Source organism: Rissa tridactyla, chromosome Z (genome assembly GCF_028500815.1).
Source record: "Rissa tridactyla isolate bRisTri1 chromosome Z, bRisTri1.patW.cur.20221130, whole genome shotgun sequence".
Taxonomy (NCBI): Eukaryota; Metazoa; Chordata; class Aves; order Charadriiformes; family Laridae; genus Rissa; species Rissa tridactyla.
Window position 1 is genome coordinate 205,776 of NC_071497.1, and position 15,848 is coordinate 221,623.

The 15,848-nt window shown below is 56.3% G+C and overlaps 1 protein-coding gene across 1 annotated transcript; it reads right to left on the reverse strand.

The window, feature by feature from the left end:
* Window positions 1-1,384: 1,384 nt before the first annotated feature.
* GRHPR (glyoxylate and hydroxypyruvate reductase) lies at window positions 1,385-7,741 on the reverse strand. The gene is made up of 9 exons (XM_054186923.1): window positions 7,585-7,741; window positions 7,369-7,499; window positions 7,096-7,168; window positions 6,601-6,717; window positions 5,941-6,029; window positions 5,140-5,244; window positions 3,851-3,986; window positions 3,033-3,163; window positions 1,385-1,663 (listed from the first exon to the last, which is right to left on the reverse strand). The coding sequence occupies exons 1-9, from the start codon at window positions 7,647-7,649 to the stop codon at window positions 1,542-1,544; spliced, it is 969 nt and encodes a 322-aa protein (XP_054042898.1). The 5' UTR covers window positions 7,650-7,741; the 3' UTR covers window positions 1,385-1,541.
* Window positions 7,742-15,848: the final 8,107 nt, after the last annotated feature.

Consider the following 15,848-nt stretch of genomic DNA (forward strand, 5'->3'; position numbering starts at 1 on the left):
CGTTAAATTGAGCTGGCTTCCTCATCATACATGTGTTCATACGTGGGGAACACAAGCTCGCGGTTCGCAGATGTGTCCAGCAGTGGCACTGCTGTCACCACAGCGCTGGGCACAGGACAAGCCTCTGGCAGGGCTCCAGCGAAATAACGTGCCTGTGCTTGTTTAACACATTTTGCTGTTGATTTCAAAATGCAATGATCCTACATATCAAATCCTTGCCTTTCATTCTGACAATTTGTTGGGTGTTCTCCTTTGCTGTGTAGTGACCTTTTCAAAACGGCTCCTGCGTGCTGGCTGTGCAGGAGGGTGGGAAAATTGCTGGTCCAAGACCATGAAGCTGTGACCGTGGCAGAAAGATGCTGGGGGATCACACCAAACACACACACATTCAAAGCAGGATTTCTGAGAAGAATTAAATGTGTTAATTTCCTCCAGCCACTGCAACGTGGTGTCACAGACACCTTTGTCTTTTCTCTAAGGGAACAATGTCATCAGGGCACGTGGCCCTCAAACAGGGCATGGAAAGCAGCAGACAGGAGCAATCCAAGGAGAACACCTCACTGGCTTCTTCACCAGTTGGAGCAGAAGCTTGCTGGCCTGGACTGGCAGGGGGCAAATGGGTTCCAGCCCCCATTTATAGAAGCAGGACTGTCGCTGCAGGACAGACAGAACCCACAAAGTACCTGGAATGTGCCCACCCAGGCCTCTCCTGGCAGCTAGAGGCTTGGCACCACTCAGGTTTTCCCTTTCCACTAACACGTGTCATCACGTCTCTGGGAACAAAATGAACAGAGGAGCAGAGCTGAGGGGGGAAGAACCAGTGTGGGGGTGTCAGAACATCCCAGCGTGCATTCCCGTTTGTAACCCACTTGAGAGCCGTGCCCCAGAATGAGTTACAGGTACAAAAATCAGAGCTGGAGATGCCAGGGGAGCTGCCAAAGCCTTCTTTGCTTTTCTTTAGGCACCTGAAGAATAGAAACATCACACCTTGGCACCGATTCAGCGTGGCCTTTTGATGCGTGCTCACCAGTGGGCTGGCAGCAGCTCTCCCGCCTGGCCACTTCTCCACCCTCCCTGGCTACAAGCTGGGAACTCAGGTACGGAACTGCCTGTCCCCAGCTGTGACACCAGGAGCCCAGCTTCAAGGATGGGAGCTGCATCAGCAGCTGCCTTACAGTACAACAGACGCTGACTAGCAAAATACAGGACAGTCCTGACACCGCAAGTGTTTTGTGAATTGGGACAAACACGGTCCCTCGCCTGCCAAGAGCAGTGGTGACGTGACCATGGGACTGGCAGCCCCCTGCCCCCAGCACCGCACCGCATGGGGGCTCCACCACGCACCGGGGGGCAGCCTGCTCTCAAATGAAACGGGCACCACACATTTGCTGCATCTCTTTAATGGCTGCGGTGCAGTTCCCTCTCCGCAGGCCCCACTGTCGCGCTGCTGCAGAGACGAGGAGGCACAGGACCGGTCCGCAGGGCTCCTCTAGGGAAGCTAACGCAGGTCCTGCTGCCCTGCAGGCGTGGGGCTTCGGCCCTCACAGCTGCAGCTCCTGGGGCATCGGCTCCCCTCGCAGCCCCGCCAGCAGGTTGTTGGCTGCCAGCACCGCCATGGTGCTCCTCGTGGCGTAGGTGGCACTCCCGATGTGCGGCAAGATCACTGCAGGGGACAGGGAGGGTTACTCGCTCGTTTCTTACCTTCACTGATCTCTTACAGCCCCTTTTAGGGCTCTTCCCATGGGGGCAACCCAGGTCCTGCATCAGCTGCCGCTCCACCTGGAGCCGACATTGGACATGGAGCATGAAACAAAATCATCAGTTGCCAAGCACTGGAAAAGACATCTGGTAAGTGGCTAACTGAGCTATTTTTTAAGTCCTCCAGGCCACAGTCAGCCAAGAGTGGATCCTCCTTTCTGTGTTCAGGCTTGGCACTCACTTTCCTGCATGGACTGAGAGTCAGTGGCAGATATAAAATACTATCCCTGTAGCAGCCAAACACACATGAAATTTGCATGCTGTTGCCTGACTGCCACACAGCTTTAGCAGGTTCTGCTCAGTGACAGGCATGAACCAACATCTACTGGGGCAAGAGCCTGAAGACTGCTGTGAAACATCGTGTTTTACAGACCGCTGGGTGCACTGCAGGGCATGTGTGGAGGCAAACGGCCCCCGCGCAGCAGAGCTGGCAAAGTCAGGCAGGGATTTTCATCCACCGATGTGAAAAGGCTCCTTTTACAGAAGGCAAAGGAATGAGCCAGAGCTGCTTTAGTGGTCAATTATTATAACATTAGTAATGGAGATTATTTGCCTACGTTATGGATAAAAGCCTGCACTGCAGCATCTCTTTTACAGTACAGAGCACCTGCAGGCAATGCAGAAGCCTGAACACCCAACACACTGCTTCCATGAACCCTGCTCCTGAGCACGCCTTTCGAGCCTGCGCCTGGCAGCCCAGACCCACAGCGGTGAGGCTAGCAAGCCAGTCCTGCAGCAGCTGCCATGCTCCCGAGGCCGAGAGTCTTCCGGGCAGACTCAGCACCCACCCTTTTATCCACATTGGAAAATTTTCTAGCGGAGTACATGCCCAGGAGCTTACAGAACACCAGAGCTCGACAGGGCACGAGCACGGATTTGGTTTCTCATTGAGGCACCTGCTGGTATCAGACTCCTCCATGAACTTCACCCCATGCCTCAGCCCACCGAATGGAGATCCATCAGGAAGGTGTCAAAAAATGAGCTGATCTCAGCAGCTTTCTGGAGAATTAAAATACCTCCCACACTTGTTTTACATCATGTTACTGAAATCTTCCCATCTAACAGCTCCCCATGTTGTATGACAGTGACCTACACTCTGCTAAATACATCCAACTCCTTGTCCTTCCACGTCTCAGCGCTTGTTTGTACCATCCAGCTCCCAGGACAGGGAATCCTCATCTCGCCAGCGAGCAGGCTGCCCGCTGCAGGAGCAGCAGGCACCCGGTGTGCGCTGCTGGAGCGGAGTGGGGCTGGCTGCGCCGCCGGACACTTACCACAGTTCTTGAGGGAGAGCAGGGGGTGGTCAGTGGGCAGTGGCTCCGGCGTCGTGACGTCCAGGCCCGCTGCTGCGATCTGCCCATGGGCCAAGGCGTCGTACAGGTCCTCCTGGTTCACCACAGCGCCCCTGGCAAACAGAGGGAGAGGCCACGCCGCTGCTCAGGGGCCCCATGGCCTCCCAGGGACGCACGGCCAGGGCACGGGCCACAAGGGACAGGCCGGGCGGTGACACCCGGGTCCCCAGGGCTGCCTGAGCAGAGGTCAGACCCCGTCCGGGTGCACCTCCTGGCGCAACGCGCTGCTCCTGCTCTAGGCCACCCGCCAGCAGGGAGCAGGGACGGGTGCCCGAGCACAGGCAGCCACAGAGGGAATTGCAGCAGCCCATGGCATGCCAGGCAGATGCCGTGTGTGGGGTGTCCCAGGTTCTGCCCCACACCACAAGAAGGTGACAGGAATGCGGGGCTACTGCCAGACTCGGCCAAGGAGCCCTGTCACAGACGCCTCCATCCCAAGAACAAAGCTTACGGCGGTCACAGCCCTCTCCTGGGCAACCCCTCAGCCTCTCCCACCCGTCACCCAACACTCACCCGTCTGTCCACCCCACGGGGCAGGACACAGGTCCCCAGAGAGGAAGAGAGGCTTTCACCCCCCTCAACACCTTATTCTGCCTTTGGCTTGATGCAGAGATCGTGGGCCGGAGGCCACTGGCCCCACACTGGACAGACGGTGCCGGCAGCTGCAGCCGTGATGGCTGTACACAGTCTTCTGGATCCCCCTGCAGCCACGGCTGTGCAGGAGACTGTGTTGCAATTACCTGCTCGTGTTGACGAACACGGAGGTCTTCTTCATTCTGGCAAAGAAGTCCTTGTTGCACATTCCCTGGGTGGCCGGAGTCAAAGCACAGGTCACCACAACAAAGTCCGATTCCTCGGCCAGCCTCGAGAGCGGGACTGAGTGGAGAAACACAGGTGGCAGCTCTGCTCGGGGACCTCCCCGACACAGCCCACCAGCTTCTCTCATCCCTGAGATTCGTTAGCAAGTGAGTGCTGCTCCGGAAAGACCTGGCTGACCCTTCTCCACAGACGGGGAGAAACAAGGACCAGCAAACACCAAAGAGAAATCACGCATGTTCTTACAGACACTACTGTAGCATTTTGTTTCACTTTTAAATTAAAATCAGCCCATTTGGGAATCTAATGATGCTTCAGCCACCTGGCCCAAAGGAGGCTCTGGTATGTACTTCATGCTCAGACAGCAAAATACGGCAGCAGCAGTTTACACCAGCATTAAATATCTCTATACACTACCTACAGATAACGAGCTGTGCCACTTACACTCCTGGAAATTAGAGGAAAGTGCAAGGAGCAAAAAAATTCTGCCAATGACTTTGTGCAACAAAAGTATGAATTGGAAATGTGCTGGCTTTGGATTGAAAAATTAGCACTTGATGCACGTCTCGGGACTCTAACAGGCCCACAGAACAGTCCCGTTCAGCAGCTCAGAGACACTGAGCCTGGCTGGACTGTGACATTAACTTTAAAGCAGGAGGTTAAAGCTGACATTTGTGTCCAGCAACCAACATTTGCTCTCAGTGAGGATCTGCGGTCAGCCTGTCCCCTCCTCCCCGCAGGGAGATGGAGATGCCCCACAAGACCCTTCCCCACCTCCCAGGGGCAGCCACCACTTTCTCCCCTCTGTCCGTTAGGTTTCACTTCCTTGTGGGGATGAAACTAACTGGAAATCACAAATGGACAGACACAGGCGGAAGGTGAAAGACAAAAGCAGCAGAACCAGTGACAGACCGCGATTGTGGCAGGTGGTCAGGTACAGCCCTGATGTGTCCAGCCTCCCGCTGACACCACGTGGCTCAGAGGAGGCAGGTTTCCTTCCCTGCTGCCGCCGCATGGGAAGTGTTTGGGTCTGCCATTCCCTCCTTTGGTGTCCCCACAGCAGTTCACACTAAGGAGCCACCCAGAACCTCCAGCTCACTCCCTCCCTCCACCGTCCCACCCCTGTGGGGTGACAACCCCCGGAGCCATCCCAGCCAGTGCTGCCCTGCAGCAGACCAATGACCGCCACCACTGTTCTGGGTGCCTTTCTTACCAAACTCGGCTTCAAACTCCGCAGCATTCTCTGGTTTTGGGCGACTGCCAGTGTACAAAAACTTCTTGACCCCAAACGGCTTCAGGCGGCGGGCGATCGCCTGTCCTAGGAGCGAGAGAGACGACTGTCCAGCCGCTGTACCAGCACTGGCACAAGGCATGCCGCAGAGACGGATGCCGGGCTGTGGGCGCCCCTGAGGGCTCTCCATGCAGTCCGTCCTTGGCAAGCTGGCACTTGGTGCGGCTGGCAGCGCAGCAGCCAGCAGGACACATCGCTTGATGAAGGGTGGCTGTGGTGGGATCACTCCTGCCACGCTGCTTCCAAGCCTGGAGCATGGCAGGCACGGGGCAAGGGGTGTATGTCTTCTGCTGCTCCTCACGCAAGCAGGAATGACCTCCCCACCACACTGGAACTGCTGAAAGCGAGCTGCGGGACATTAAACCTGAAGCTACCCTTGGGAGCAAACTGGAAAATGAGGAAAGAAATAGCCATCTGCTGACAAAAGTCCACAACTGAATGGAAGACAAGCACGTCATCTTGGACTTTGTCAGGGCATTTGTTTAACTGAAAGCCGAGAGGACGATGTCCAGTTTGCTGTAGCATTCAGATGTACTGGATGTGTTTGAATGCTTTAAACTTTACGGTCTGTCCTGATGAGTCAGGATTGCTGTTTGGAGAGGCTCTACCCAGCTCTCCTTGTTGTTCTCATATATTTTAAAGAGGTGAGCGCTGGGAAACCTCCTTGGCTGAAGCCCCAAAACCACCCTGTCATCACGAATCTTGCACCTGACACGCACTTACCTATTCTCCCCAGACCTATGATGCCCACTGTGCTATCAGATAGACCATAGCCACACATCCATAAGGGCTTCCATGTTGTCCAGCCACCACTAGCAAAGAGAGTGAGACAGAAACAGATGTCAGACCTCAGCAGGGTAGAGCCTGCTCAGGGCCCAGCGCCAGAGCGCAATGCTGTGGGCAGCCAACCCCTCTGGCACAGACAGATGGTCTTACAACCAGCCTCTACGAGCTTCCGGCTTCAAGGGACCTCGGTGGTTGCCTGCAGGAATCTGCCTGGACCTCAGATGCACAGCAGCAGCAGCCTTGGGGTTGATTTAATTTAGGCATTGCTAACCACAGCCTTGGGGCGACTGCCAGTCAGTGAGCTCTGGCCAGACCTGCCATGTCTGTGCTCCTCCAGGAGTCTGTAGTGGCCCTGAGTGCCCTCTCCCGCAGCTCCTCTCCCTAGCATACCGAGGGGAGTTCTGCCCCTCTCACAGCCCCTCTCACAGCACATCTGCAGCCACGGAATTGCAGGGGACTCCACCTTGGCCTGCAAGATGTTCGGTGCAACTCTGGCTTCACCTGTCCAGTGTGGCACACGTTCTCCTGCGGCTCTCCACCTGGGGCTGCCGGCTCAGCAGCCAGCCCCTGCTCTGGCTGGCAGCTGCCCATACTCACTTCTTCACCTGCTCCACCGCCTCTGGCAGCCGGCGGCATGTGGCCAGAAGCAAAGCGACAGAGAGTTCTGCGGTGGCGTCAGTCAGGACGTCGGGGGTATAGCCCACGCGGATCCCTCTGTAAGGCAAGCACAGCACTCCAGGGTCAATGCTGCCAGCCTGGGCTGCTACCTCAAAATTTCCAGGCAAGTTGCTGATGCCACACTTCCTGACTTGACTCTTCTCAACCACAGCTGGGGGTGTTATCCCAGCCCCACTCAAGCACCCGAACGCTCCTCCAGCCCCAGTTGGGTTGGGGGTGACCATAGCCATACCCCAGCAAGAGCAAAGTGCCGGTGGCAAATCCTGTCCAGTCCCATGCTCCACGAAAGCCCACCCGCCAGGCCTGTGCCAAGGTGACCTCCATCTCTCTGGGATGAGCGACTGCTGAGCTTCGCCCTCCTTCCCTGCCACCTCCCCCGGCCAGGTCCACCCCACAGAGCCGGGCCAGCCTTACCGCTTCTTGATCTCGTCCAGGGCCAGGTGGTCGAACCCCACTGACATTGTGCTGATGACTTTCAGGCTGGGCCCTGCAAGACACCACCGGCACAAGGCTGCCCAGGGTCACCCGGGGGATCGGGCAGGCAGGGAACAGGAGTGGGGGAGGAACGGGGGGGCAAAGGAGGGGAAAGGGAACGGGAAGGGAACAGGTAGGGGTGAAGGTAAGCGTAGGGGTAAGGGCAAGGGTGGGAAGCGGAGGGGAGGGCAGGGGGCCGCAGCCCGCACGCACCGGCCGCCTCCAGCACCTCGCGGTCGATGCGGTCCGAGAGCAGGCAGAGCAGCCCCCGCTTCCCCGCCACGCCGGCCAGCAGCTCGGCCCGCGGCACCGGCTCCTCCGAGTCCCACTGCTGGACGCGGCACCTGCGGCGGCAGCGCGGACCGTCACCGCACCGCACCGCCACCGGCCCCGCCACCGGCCCCGCCACCGGCCCGTCCCCGCGCTCACCCGCCGGCCTGCGACAGGACCCGCAGCCCCTCGGACGGGATCCGCCGCGTCACGAACACCGCCATGGCCGCGCCGCCGACCCGGCCCGACCCGCAGCGACCCCGGGCGGCCGCTCCGGCACCGGCAGCGCCGGCCCCGCAGGCGGGGGGCGGGGGACGGGAGCGCCGGCACGGGGCGGGCGTGCGCGGCGGACGTGGCGGGAATGCGCAGGGACGCACGCGGCAGCGCACGCAGGCGGGCGCACGGCGGGCACACACGAACGCACGCGCGCGGGGGGCTCGTGAGCGCACACGCGCGGGGCGCACGCGCAGGGCGCACGTGGAGCGCCAGGGCAAGGCAGCGGTGCACCGCGTGCGTGGAGGGGGCACGCGCGGCCTGGTGCCAGCCCACCGCGGGCGGCCGACAGCCCCTCTGCAGCGCGGCGCCCACCAGTCGCCTTCTCGTCCCTTGCGACGATGATGCCCTGGTTTAACCCCAGGCAGCCAGAACCACGCAGCTGGTCGAGCAGTTCTCCCCCTTCCCTGAGAAGGGTGGGGAAAAAAGGAGGGAAAAGGGAAAAAAACCCTCGTGGGCTGAGACAGTTTAATACAACAATAACAGAAAAGGAAAATAACAACAAGAAGGACACAACTCACTCTCACCGCACCTGCCCCTGGCCAGCCCCCTTTTATGCACCAAGCATGCTGTCTGTGGTCCAGAACATTCCACAGGCCGTTCCCTTGTTCTGTCTGTATTCCCTTGTCAGCCTCCATGGGAAGCTGAAGAGAGCCCTTGAAAAGCATAAACATCTCAGAGCAACTAAACCAATATGTATTGTTGACATTCCTTTCAGGGCAATTACTAGAAAGGAAATTAAGTCTTTCCTGCCTGGGCCGCATTCAGGCTGGGGCTGGACCAGCAGCTTGTCGGGAGAGCGGACGGTAAATGGTTGTAAAGTTTCAGGGGTGGGTTTCCCCTCTCAGAGAGCTTTGCCATGCCCACCAAGAACAGCAGCACGTCTGTCCTGAGAGCCAGCTGGTTTGGAGGCCTGGGCGGGAGCTGTCACTCTGTGCCGTGCCACCACCTCTGCCTCAGAGGAACACATCCCGCAGCGTGGCTGCCCCTGGCAGCACCCATCCTGCTGCCGTTGGTGCTTGGGGCGGGTGGCAGGACCCCAGAGACAGGAGGAGCCGCAACAGCCAGGTCCTGCAGGCACCGCTGGTGGGGATCCCTCGAAGAAGTCACTCTGCATGCTGCCTGCCGTCCTTGCACAGGACACATGGCCCCAGGCCCAAGCGCTGGCTGCAGGAGGTAAAGGCTCCCGGCCTTTCGAGCTGCTGGATCGGCACCCCGGGGAAGCAGGGTCTGTGGGTGCCTGGACCGCCTTGCCTGCATCTGGGCATCCCGCAGGGTGGGGGCAGCAGCCTGGCTGGGATCCTGATGGGGACATTTAAGGATGGGAGAGGGGAAAGGTGGGTTGCATCACAGAGTGGGAGATCGGACCTTTCCGTAGGTCTTTTGGAGATCAGTAATGCCACGGGAGTTGGTATGGAGACTGCAAATCCCAAGAAATGGAACGCTGGTGGACGGCAGAGGAGACCTTCCTGCTGTGTTACAGCTTGCAGACGTCTGCATTCAGAGCACGCCTGCCACCAATCTACCTGCCTGCTCTGTTCCTGCAAGCTGGCAGGGGACTGAAATGTTCAAGAATCCTGCAGGGCTTTTAAAAGATTTTTTAAACTAAGATGATGTTTTAATAAAATCTGGCTGGATTCTTACAGATGTCAATGCGCTGGTGTCTCACAAGAGCAGAGCAGGCAAATGTAAGGACAGAACAAACAGTTTGGGTGCATCCCTCTGTCCGTCATTCACACGTGTGTGTGTGTGTGTGTGTCTACAAGTATGCATGCCAATATGAAGGGCAAAGCCGCCCGTGGTTCCAGGGGCACCCTGGTGTGGACAAGGTATACGTGCACACACACGTATCTGTGTATATACGTTTGCATACATTTATTTGTGTTCCTTTGCACTTTTTTTCAAATTCCTTGCAACATCAGGGTATTATCTGCAAGCCCTGCTGTCTTCTCCAGAACCAACAGAGGGGCTACTACCAAATACTGCAAACTATGACACTGTGTCCATCATCACAGTGATAATTTCATACCTTTGAACAAGCAGTACCGCTGTTATGCTATAATGTGTAATGCTATATAATATCATCACCAATCAGCCAAAGACCTGGTAATCTAAGTAAGCAAGGTGGAGTGGGAGCTACATTAACCACCTTTTAGACATGGCTTTGTGCCATTTGTGTTATTAAAGTTGGGTTGGTGATGACCTATAACACTTTCGTTGGGACACGGTGGGTTTCTGGACCAGCATACAGGGTGATGGGTCCTCCCAGATTTGGTTTTGCTGTGATCACCCAACCTGGTTCCTGACCAGAACTGTTTTCTGATCTCTGGGCTCTTTCACTTCTATCTTCTGTGGCACCATTTAGGCACTTCTGTCTCTGCTGGCCGAGGAGGCACAGCGGAGCCATGATTATACACGCTACTGGGACCCAACCAGTGTCTCTAGGCAGTTTATGTCTACTCCAAAGCCAGAGTGAGACAGTGCCAGCCAAGAGGAACAAGCCACCCAACTTGCAGCTCCAGGAACAGCATTCATCTTCCAAAGGTCCCTCTGCTCACCTGCTTGAGGAGACACTACAGAGCAGCCCTGTTCTGACACATCACAGCAAGGGTCTAGGCTGGGCTGGTGGTCCAAGTTTCACTGATGGAGAAGGATTGCCACCTCTAGCCGGTAATTGATGCTGCAGGTATTGGGTAGTGTCTTAGGATGGGAGTTTCCACTTCAGAGCTTCAAGGGACTACTTTGGGAGGTTTCCATTGGCAGAGTAAAGCCTCCACCAGCGCTAAACTGACTTTGCTTGTTAATAGCCAGATTTTAATTTGCTGGAGACCTGATCTGAATCTGCCTTATAATCACAAAATGAACACAGCTAGGTTTGGGGTGGGGGCTGGGGGGGCAGGGGGAGGAAGAAAAAAACACAAAAAGAAGATATGAGCTTGTATAGGCACATGGGGTAAAACAGGTGTATTATCTCCGGGAATGAGCAGAGTCATACCAGTAAAGAAAACACATCTCTGGATGTAGGGAAAGTGGAGTTTAATGTCCCAGAATATCTAGCCAGGGTTCCTTCTGCTGCTCCACAGCAGGTGCTCTACAGGCTTGTGCCACACGGGAGATGGGGATGGATTGCAGCACAGACACCAGGCAGGTTCTGAGTTTAAAAAGAGGACGTTCCGCAGGCACAGGCTGTGACTCCGGTCTGGCAGCTGCGATGTGGCCATGGGGCAGAGCCTGGTCCACTGTGCTGGACCTGCTGGGAAAAGAAAGGGTCTGTCGGCCGTGGGGCTTCTTCCCTGTTATTGTCCTGCGAGATAAGAGCCTTTGTTATCTGATGGAACCTTTAACAAGGGGGCTGGAGAGAGCAGAGTGCACAACCCTCTGATCTTAATGGGAGTTTTATAGCAAACTCAGAGGACAGGGACTTGCAGTACTTTTCTCTGCCACGAATCAGCTGTGCTATGTAAGGTATCACCTTATCTAATGAGACTGTACTCTACTGGTGGGATTTTCCTCTATCATGAGCATGTCTGCTCCCACCGTCAGTATGTTGTCAGATTACACCAGCAGAATCCATTTTATTTTTTAATAATTGCTTGAAGTTTATTTTATTTTATTGAGCTGGGTTATCATTAGAGCTGACATCTTATCTCCCTCCCTGATCATGTAAGGATTTGTGTCAGGAGTATATGCTCTCCAGTGTGACATCTCCGTGGTAATCTTGCGGCGCAATGGCTGCAAGGGTTCTCCTTTCACCTTCCCGCTGCCCTCCCTGCTCATCCCAGTGAACACTGGTGTTGCTCATTCGGGAGATGCTGGTGTCTTGTGTTGCCAGAGCCAGCACACCACGTGCTGTGGCAACATCTGAACGCTGCCCAGTTCCTCCAGTGGCACCAGTACAAGCAAAGCAGAGACCCTCATGGAGGATTTATTTACAAAACAAAACAAAACCTGGCAAAACTGGTTTTACCAATGCACTTAAATGGGCAGAGCATCTATAAACTGTCTCCTTTGTTGTCTGGCTTCGAACTCAAAGTCCTAACTATAAATGTGCAGAAATCCTTTCCTCCTGTGCCTTGGCTTGTCACCGCCTTCCTGGGCCACCCACTCCAGCCAAAGGGCTCTGTGGGAACTGCTCAGTAAACGCACCCTGTGCATGGTCTACGATGTCTCAGAAAATCACTGCTCAGTGGCAAGAGCTTGTGACAAGCTGATCCAGGCAGGGACAAGGGCATGTATGCTTCCCTGCTTGCAGCTGGCAGCCAGCTCCAGTGGGATGAACCCAGCCTCTCCTGCCAGACCTGAGGATATTTTGCTTACAGACTCAGCCCTGCGCCTCTGGATCACGTCACTCGTGTAGTTTGGTGACAAAATCCTTTTGCATCATACGAGCCGGCGGCAGCCCAGCTCTACGTGCCTGTTTGCTTCACAAGTCACAGCCCACTGGGGCGAGACACTCGCTGCCTCTTAGAACGGACATGCTTCCTCAGTCCCTCCGGAGGCAAGGTTGCTGTCAGTGCTGTGCTCTTGCGCTGCATCGTACTGGTGTCCTCTGCGGCAGGGTGCAACTCGGAGCCACAGGGTCCCTGCGGCTGGACGCACCTCCAGAGGTCACCTTGTCCCACCCGCTGCTCAAAGCAGAGTCACTTAGAGCCGGTTGCCCAGCATGGTGTCCACCTGGAACTGGGGTATCTCCATGGATGGAGGCTCCACGACCTCTTCTGGCAGCCGGTTACAGTGTTCTGCCACCCTCAGAGCGAAAAAACACTTTTCTTCTGTTTCAGTGGAATTTGCTGTGTCTCAGTGTGTGCCCATTGCCCTGCCGCTGGGCACTGCTGAGAAGAGCCTTGCTTCCACATCTCCATTCCCCCACCACGTGTTTATACACAGGGACAGGTCCCCTGAGCCTTCTCTTTCCTCAGCTCCTGCACTGGTCAAAACTGAGTTGTCAGGCCGGGCAGAAATGGGATTGCACTTGAGACAGCCCCTGACACCTGCGGTGTCCTCCTCTGGATCCCCTGCCTCAAGCGCTGCTCAGAGCCGCGGGTCCTGGCATCATGGGATTGTGTGCTTTGTTTTAAAAACACAGGCATTTTGTGAGCAGAGAACAAATGGAGCTTGATTCCCCGTGAGTCGCTGCCTTGTGGATGACTGCATTCAGTGTCGAAGGAGGTGCACGTCTCACTGAAGTGTTCCCTGGGGATGAGGACAGAGCGGGTGAGGGCACTGACCAGGCGTCTTGTAAGACTTGAGTGTGCAACGCAGCCCTCCCCTCCACGGGGTGCTGGCAAGGTCCTGGTCCTCTACCCATCCACCTCTCGCCCTAAAGGCTGTAGAAATGTGTCTCACATCTCCAGACACAGAGTGCAAATCAAAGTGGTCCAACATTTCCAAGCCCTTGCGTTTTCTGAGTCAGCAAGTTGGGGGCAGAGGGCAGGAGAGAGCACCCAACGCCGTTTCTTTGAGTAGGGGGAGCACAGTCATGGTACCTCACCTCCCCGTGAGTGTCAGGAGGGTCAGAACACCACCGCGTGGGTGTCAGGAGTGTCTGCGACACACATCCCGTCCCTCCTTGCAGGGATGAAGGTTGTGACGTCTGGGTCTTGTCTGTCCACCTCTGTTGTCTCTGCCCAAATGTGGGCGAAACCTCTGTCCACTTTCACCCCAGCCTGGCAGCACTCCCACTTGCTCAAACTGGGCGAAGGAGGGAGACCAGGACCAGGGTCCCTGCGAGGGAAAGGGAAAGCCTGCCTGCAACCGCTGCCGGCGCTGCCAGTGCTGCTGGCACTGCCAGCCTGCCCACTGGAGCAGCACCCAGTCACCCGGAGCACCAGCCAGCTCCTGCTCAGCCAGCACTTGTGGACATAGGAGGAAACTGGGAACTCTGCGGGAGAACTGGAGGGACTGGGGCAGGACCATGAAGTCTGGGGTAAGCTACGGGGGTTTCATGGGGGCAGCTCACCAGGAGATCAGGCAGGAGACTGTGCTGCATATCCAGAGAGGCATCCGGTGGCCCTGGCACTGCAGAGACTGAAGCAGTTTGAAGCCATTGCTGAGCGGACAGACCTGTTTGTCATTCCAGCTTGGCGGCTGCACTGGGTCTCTCCATCCACTCCTAAGGCTGGCCTGCGCCAGCTGCTTCGGGCCTTTCCGAGCACGGGTATCAGTAAGCCACCCCAAGAAATAACCTTATTAATTAGCACCCTTTGCAAAACATGGCAGTGACTATTTCTAAGCATGAATGTGACCCCTTCATTGCCTGGCTTGAGGGCATGCCATGCAGAGAAGGAGCGATTTCATTTTCTTGGTTTTACACTGGATACTGTTCATACACACATGCACGTAATTTACATTTAGTATTTTCTGGATTTCCTCTAATTCCCTTCTTTTCATGAAATGCCAGCCCGTGCTGCCCCCTCACAGCTGCCCTGGCCAGCTCTCTGCCCTTTGTGCATGCTGTGAAGGTGAACACATCAGGCAGTGCCAGGCTTAGCCGTGGCATCTTTAACTGTCACAGCATTCACATCCCTCCTTTTCCTTCTGAACCATTTTCCTACTGCATTTGAGGTGTCGCCTCCAGCAGGCTACTAACATGGGTGGCTGTGAGGAGGCCAGCACACCATCCTGCTGCTGCTGACGGCTCCTCACAGCTTTGCCCCCGCCGCTCTCCTCCACCACCCACCCGCCTTTGCTGCTCCTTCTGAAACGCTGCAGTGACCTGACCTGGGGATGCCTTGCAGCCTTTCCTTGCTCTGCCATGCTTTGATTCACCCTGGAGTTTCAGATTGTTAAAGTAATTAATCAGTCTTTCATGCCCAACTCAGCATCTTTCCTGTTATCTGGACACCCTGGTGAAAACTGAGCTGTAAATTCTGTTTTTGCCATGTGGTTTGTTGTAGACAGACCTGCAGACCATTTCACACCTGGAAAACCCTGCAGAGCTCTGCAAAGCCTTTCTGGAAGCTAAAATGAGAGAGATGAATGGATGCCACATCTTCCTCCACTTTCTGGCTGGTGGCTGGGCTGCTCCCGGAGGAGCAGGGACACCGGGTGCCTTCCAGCCCGGACTGGGGACAGCTTTTCTTTCCTCCTGTGCAAACTTGCAGGAGTTTGCCTTAGCAGCACATTGATGCTATCACAGCTGGAAAAACCTTGCCATGGGATTAGCCTCCCCGAACACTGTTTTCACATCTATCCTGTGCAAAGCTTTTTGATTCCCAACATTTCATTTTTATTTCTTGTTGCCAGTGGGCTCGGTGCAGAGAGCCAGCTGGCCACCTGAGTCAGGAGGCAGCCACGGCAGATGTGTCCGAGCTTCGCCCCTGTGTCTGCCAGCCATGGGCCATCACCAGCGGGGCCGCGGAGCTGCTGTGAGCTGAGCAACCGCCGCTGCCGGTGCCCCTGCAGTGTGCGCTCCCCTGGCAGAGGTGGAAATGTCACCCTCCTGGGTACAGCAGGGGTCTGAAGGGCACTTTAGGAGTGCTTGTCAGGGCAGGACGAAAACAACCACTGGCTTTCACTATGTGAAGGTGATGTCCTTTGAAGTACAAGTCACCCCTGCCAAAGGCTGTGGCTCTGCAGGGGATACAGGAGTGTGGAGGGTCCTTGCGAAAAACCAGCAGTATGGCTGGGTGACTGTCCGTTCGTCCATCCCATCCCATCCTGGCCATGCATTGGGGGTTTCAAGGTGTGATGGCTCTCCAGGGAGCGCTGGGGGCGAGAACCAATTTCCCAGGGGTTTACGTCAGCCCGGACTGGAAAAGCACGTGCCCAGAGGGCTGGTGGTGGGACCGAATACAGCCAAACTTACACCCACCAAATTCATTGGTTGCTTCTCAGAGCAAAGCCTATTTGTTGGGATCCAGCTGGTTAATTAATAACTCTGCTACGGGGCATGGCTGCGTTCACACTCCAGGATGTGCCCTGTGTCTCCGGGGTCAAAGCCAGGCACCAGCAGTGGTGCTGGCTCCTGGGAGGAGCGGGGGGACCTGCGCACCTGAGCGTTGTGCCCTGTGGGTCCGTGCCCTGTGGGTCGGTCCATGCTGTGGGCTCTGCGTGCCCCTCGCCCATGGGGAGCGGGGCTGGGCGTCTTTCCTGCCCAGAGCCCCTCGGCAGCCCCTGCCTTGCGCCGTGGGGAAAGGGTCTGGACGCGC

Coding starts and splice junctions, on each gene's coding strand:
- GRHPR (XM_054186923.1), bottom strand. CDS start 7,649: ATGGCGGTGTTCGTGACGCGGCGGATCCCGTCCGAGGGGCTGCGGGTC. Junction 7,169..7,368: donor CGAGGTGCTGGAGGCGGCCG/GTGCGTGCGGGC, acceptor GGTGTCTTGCAG/GGCCCAGCCTGAAAGTCATC. Junction 1,664..3,032: donor GCTCTCCCTCAAGAACTGTG/GTAAGTGTCCGG, acceptor TGTCCCCTGCAG/TGATCTTGCCGCACATCGGG.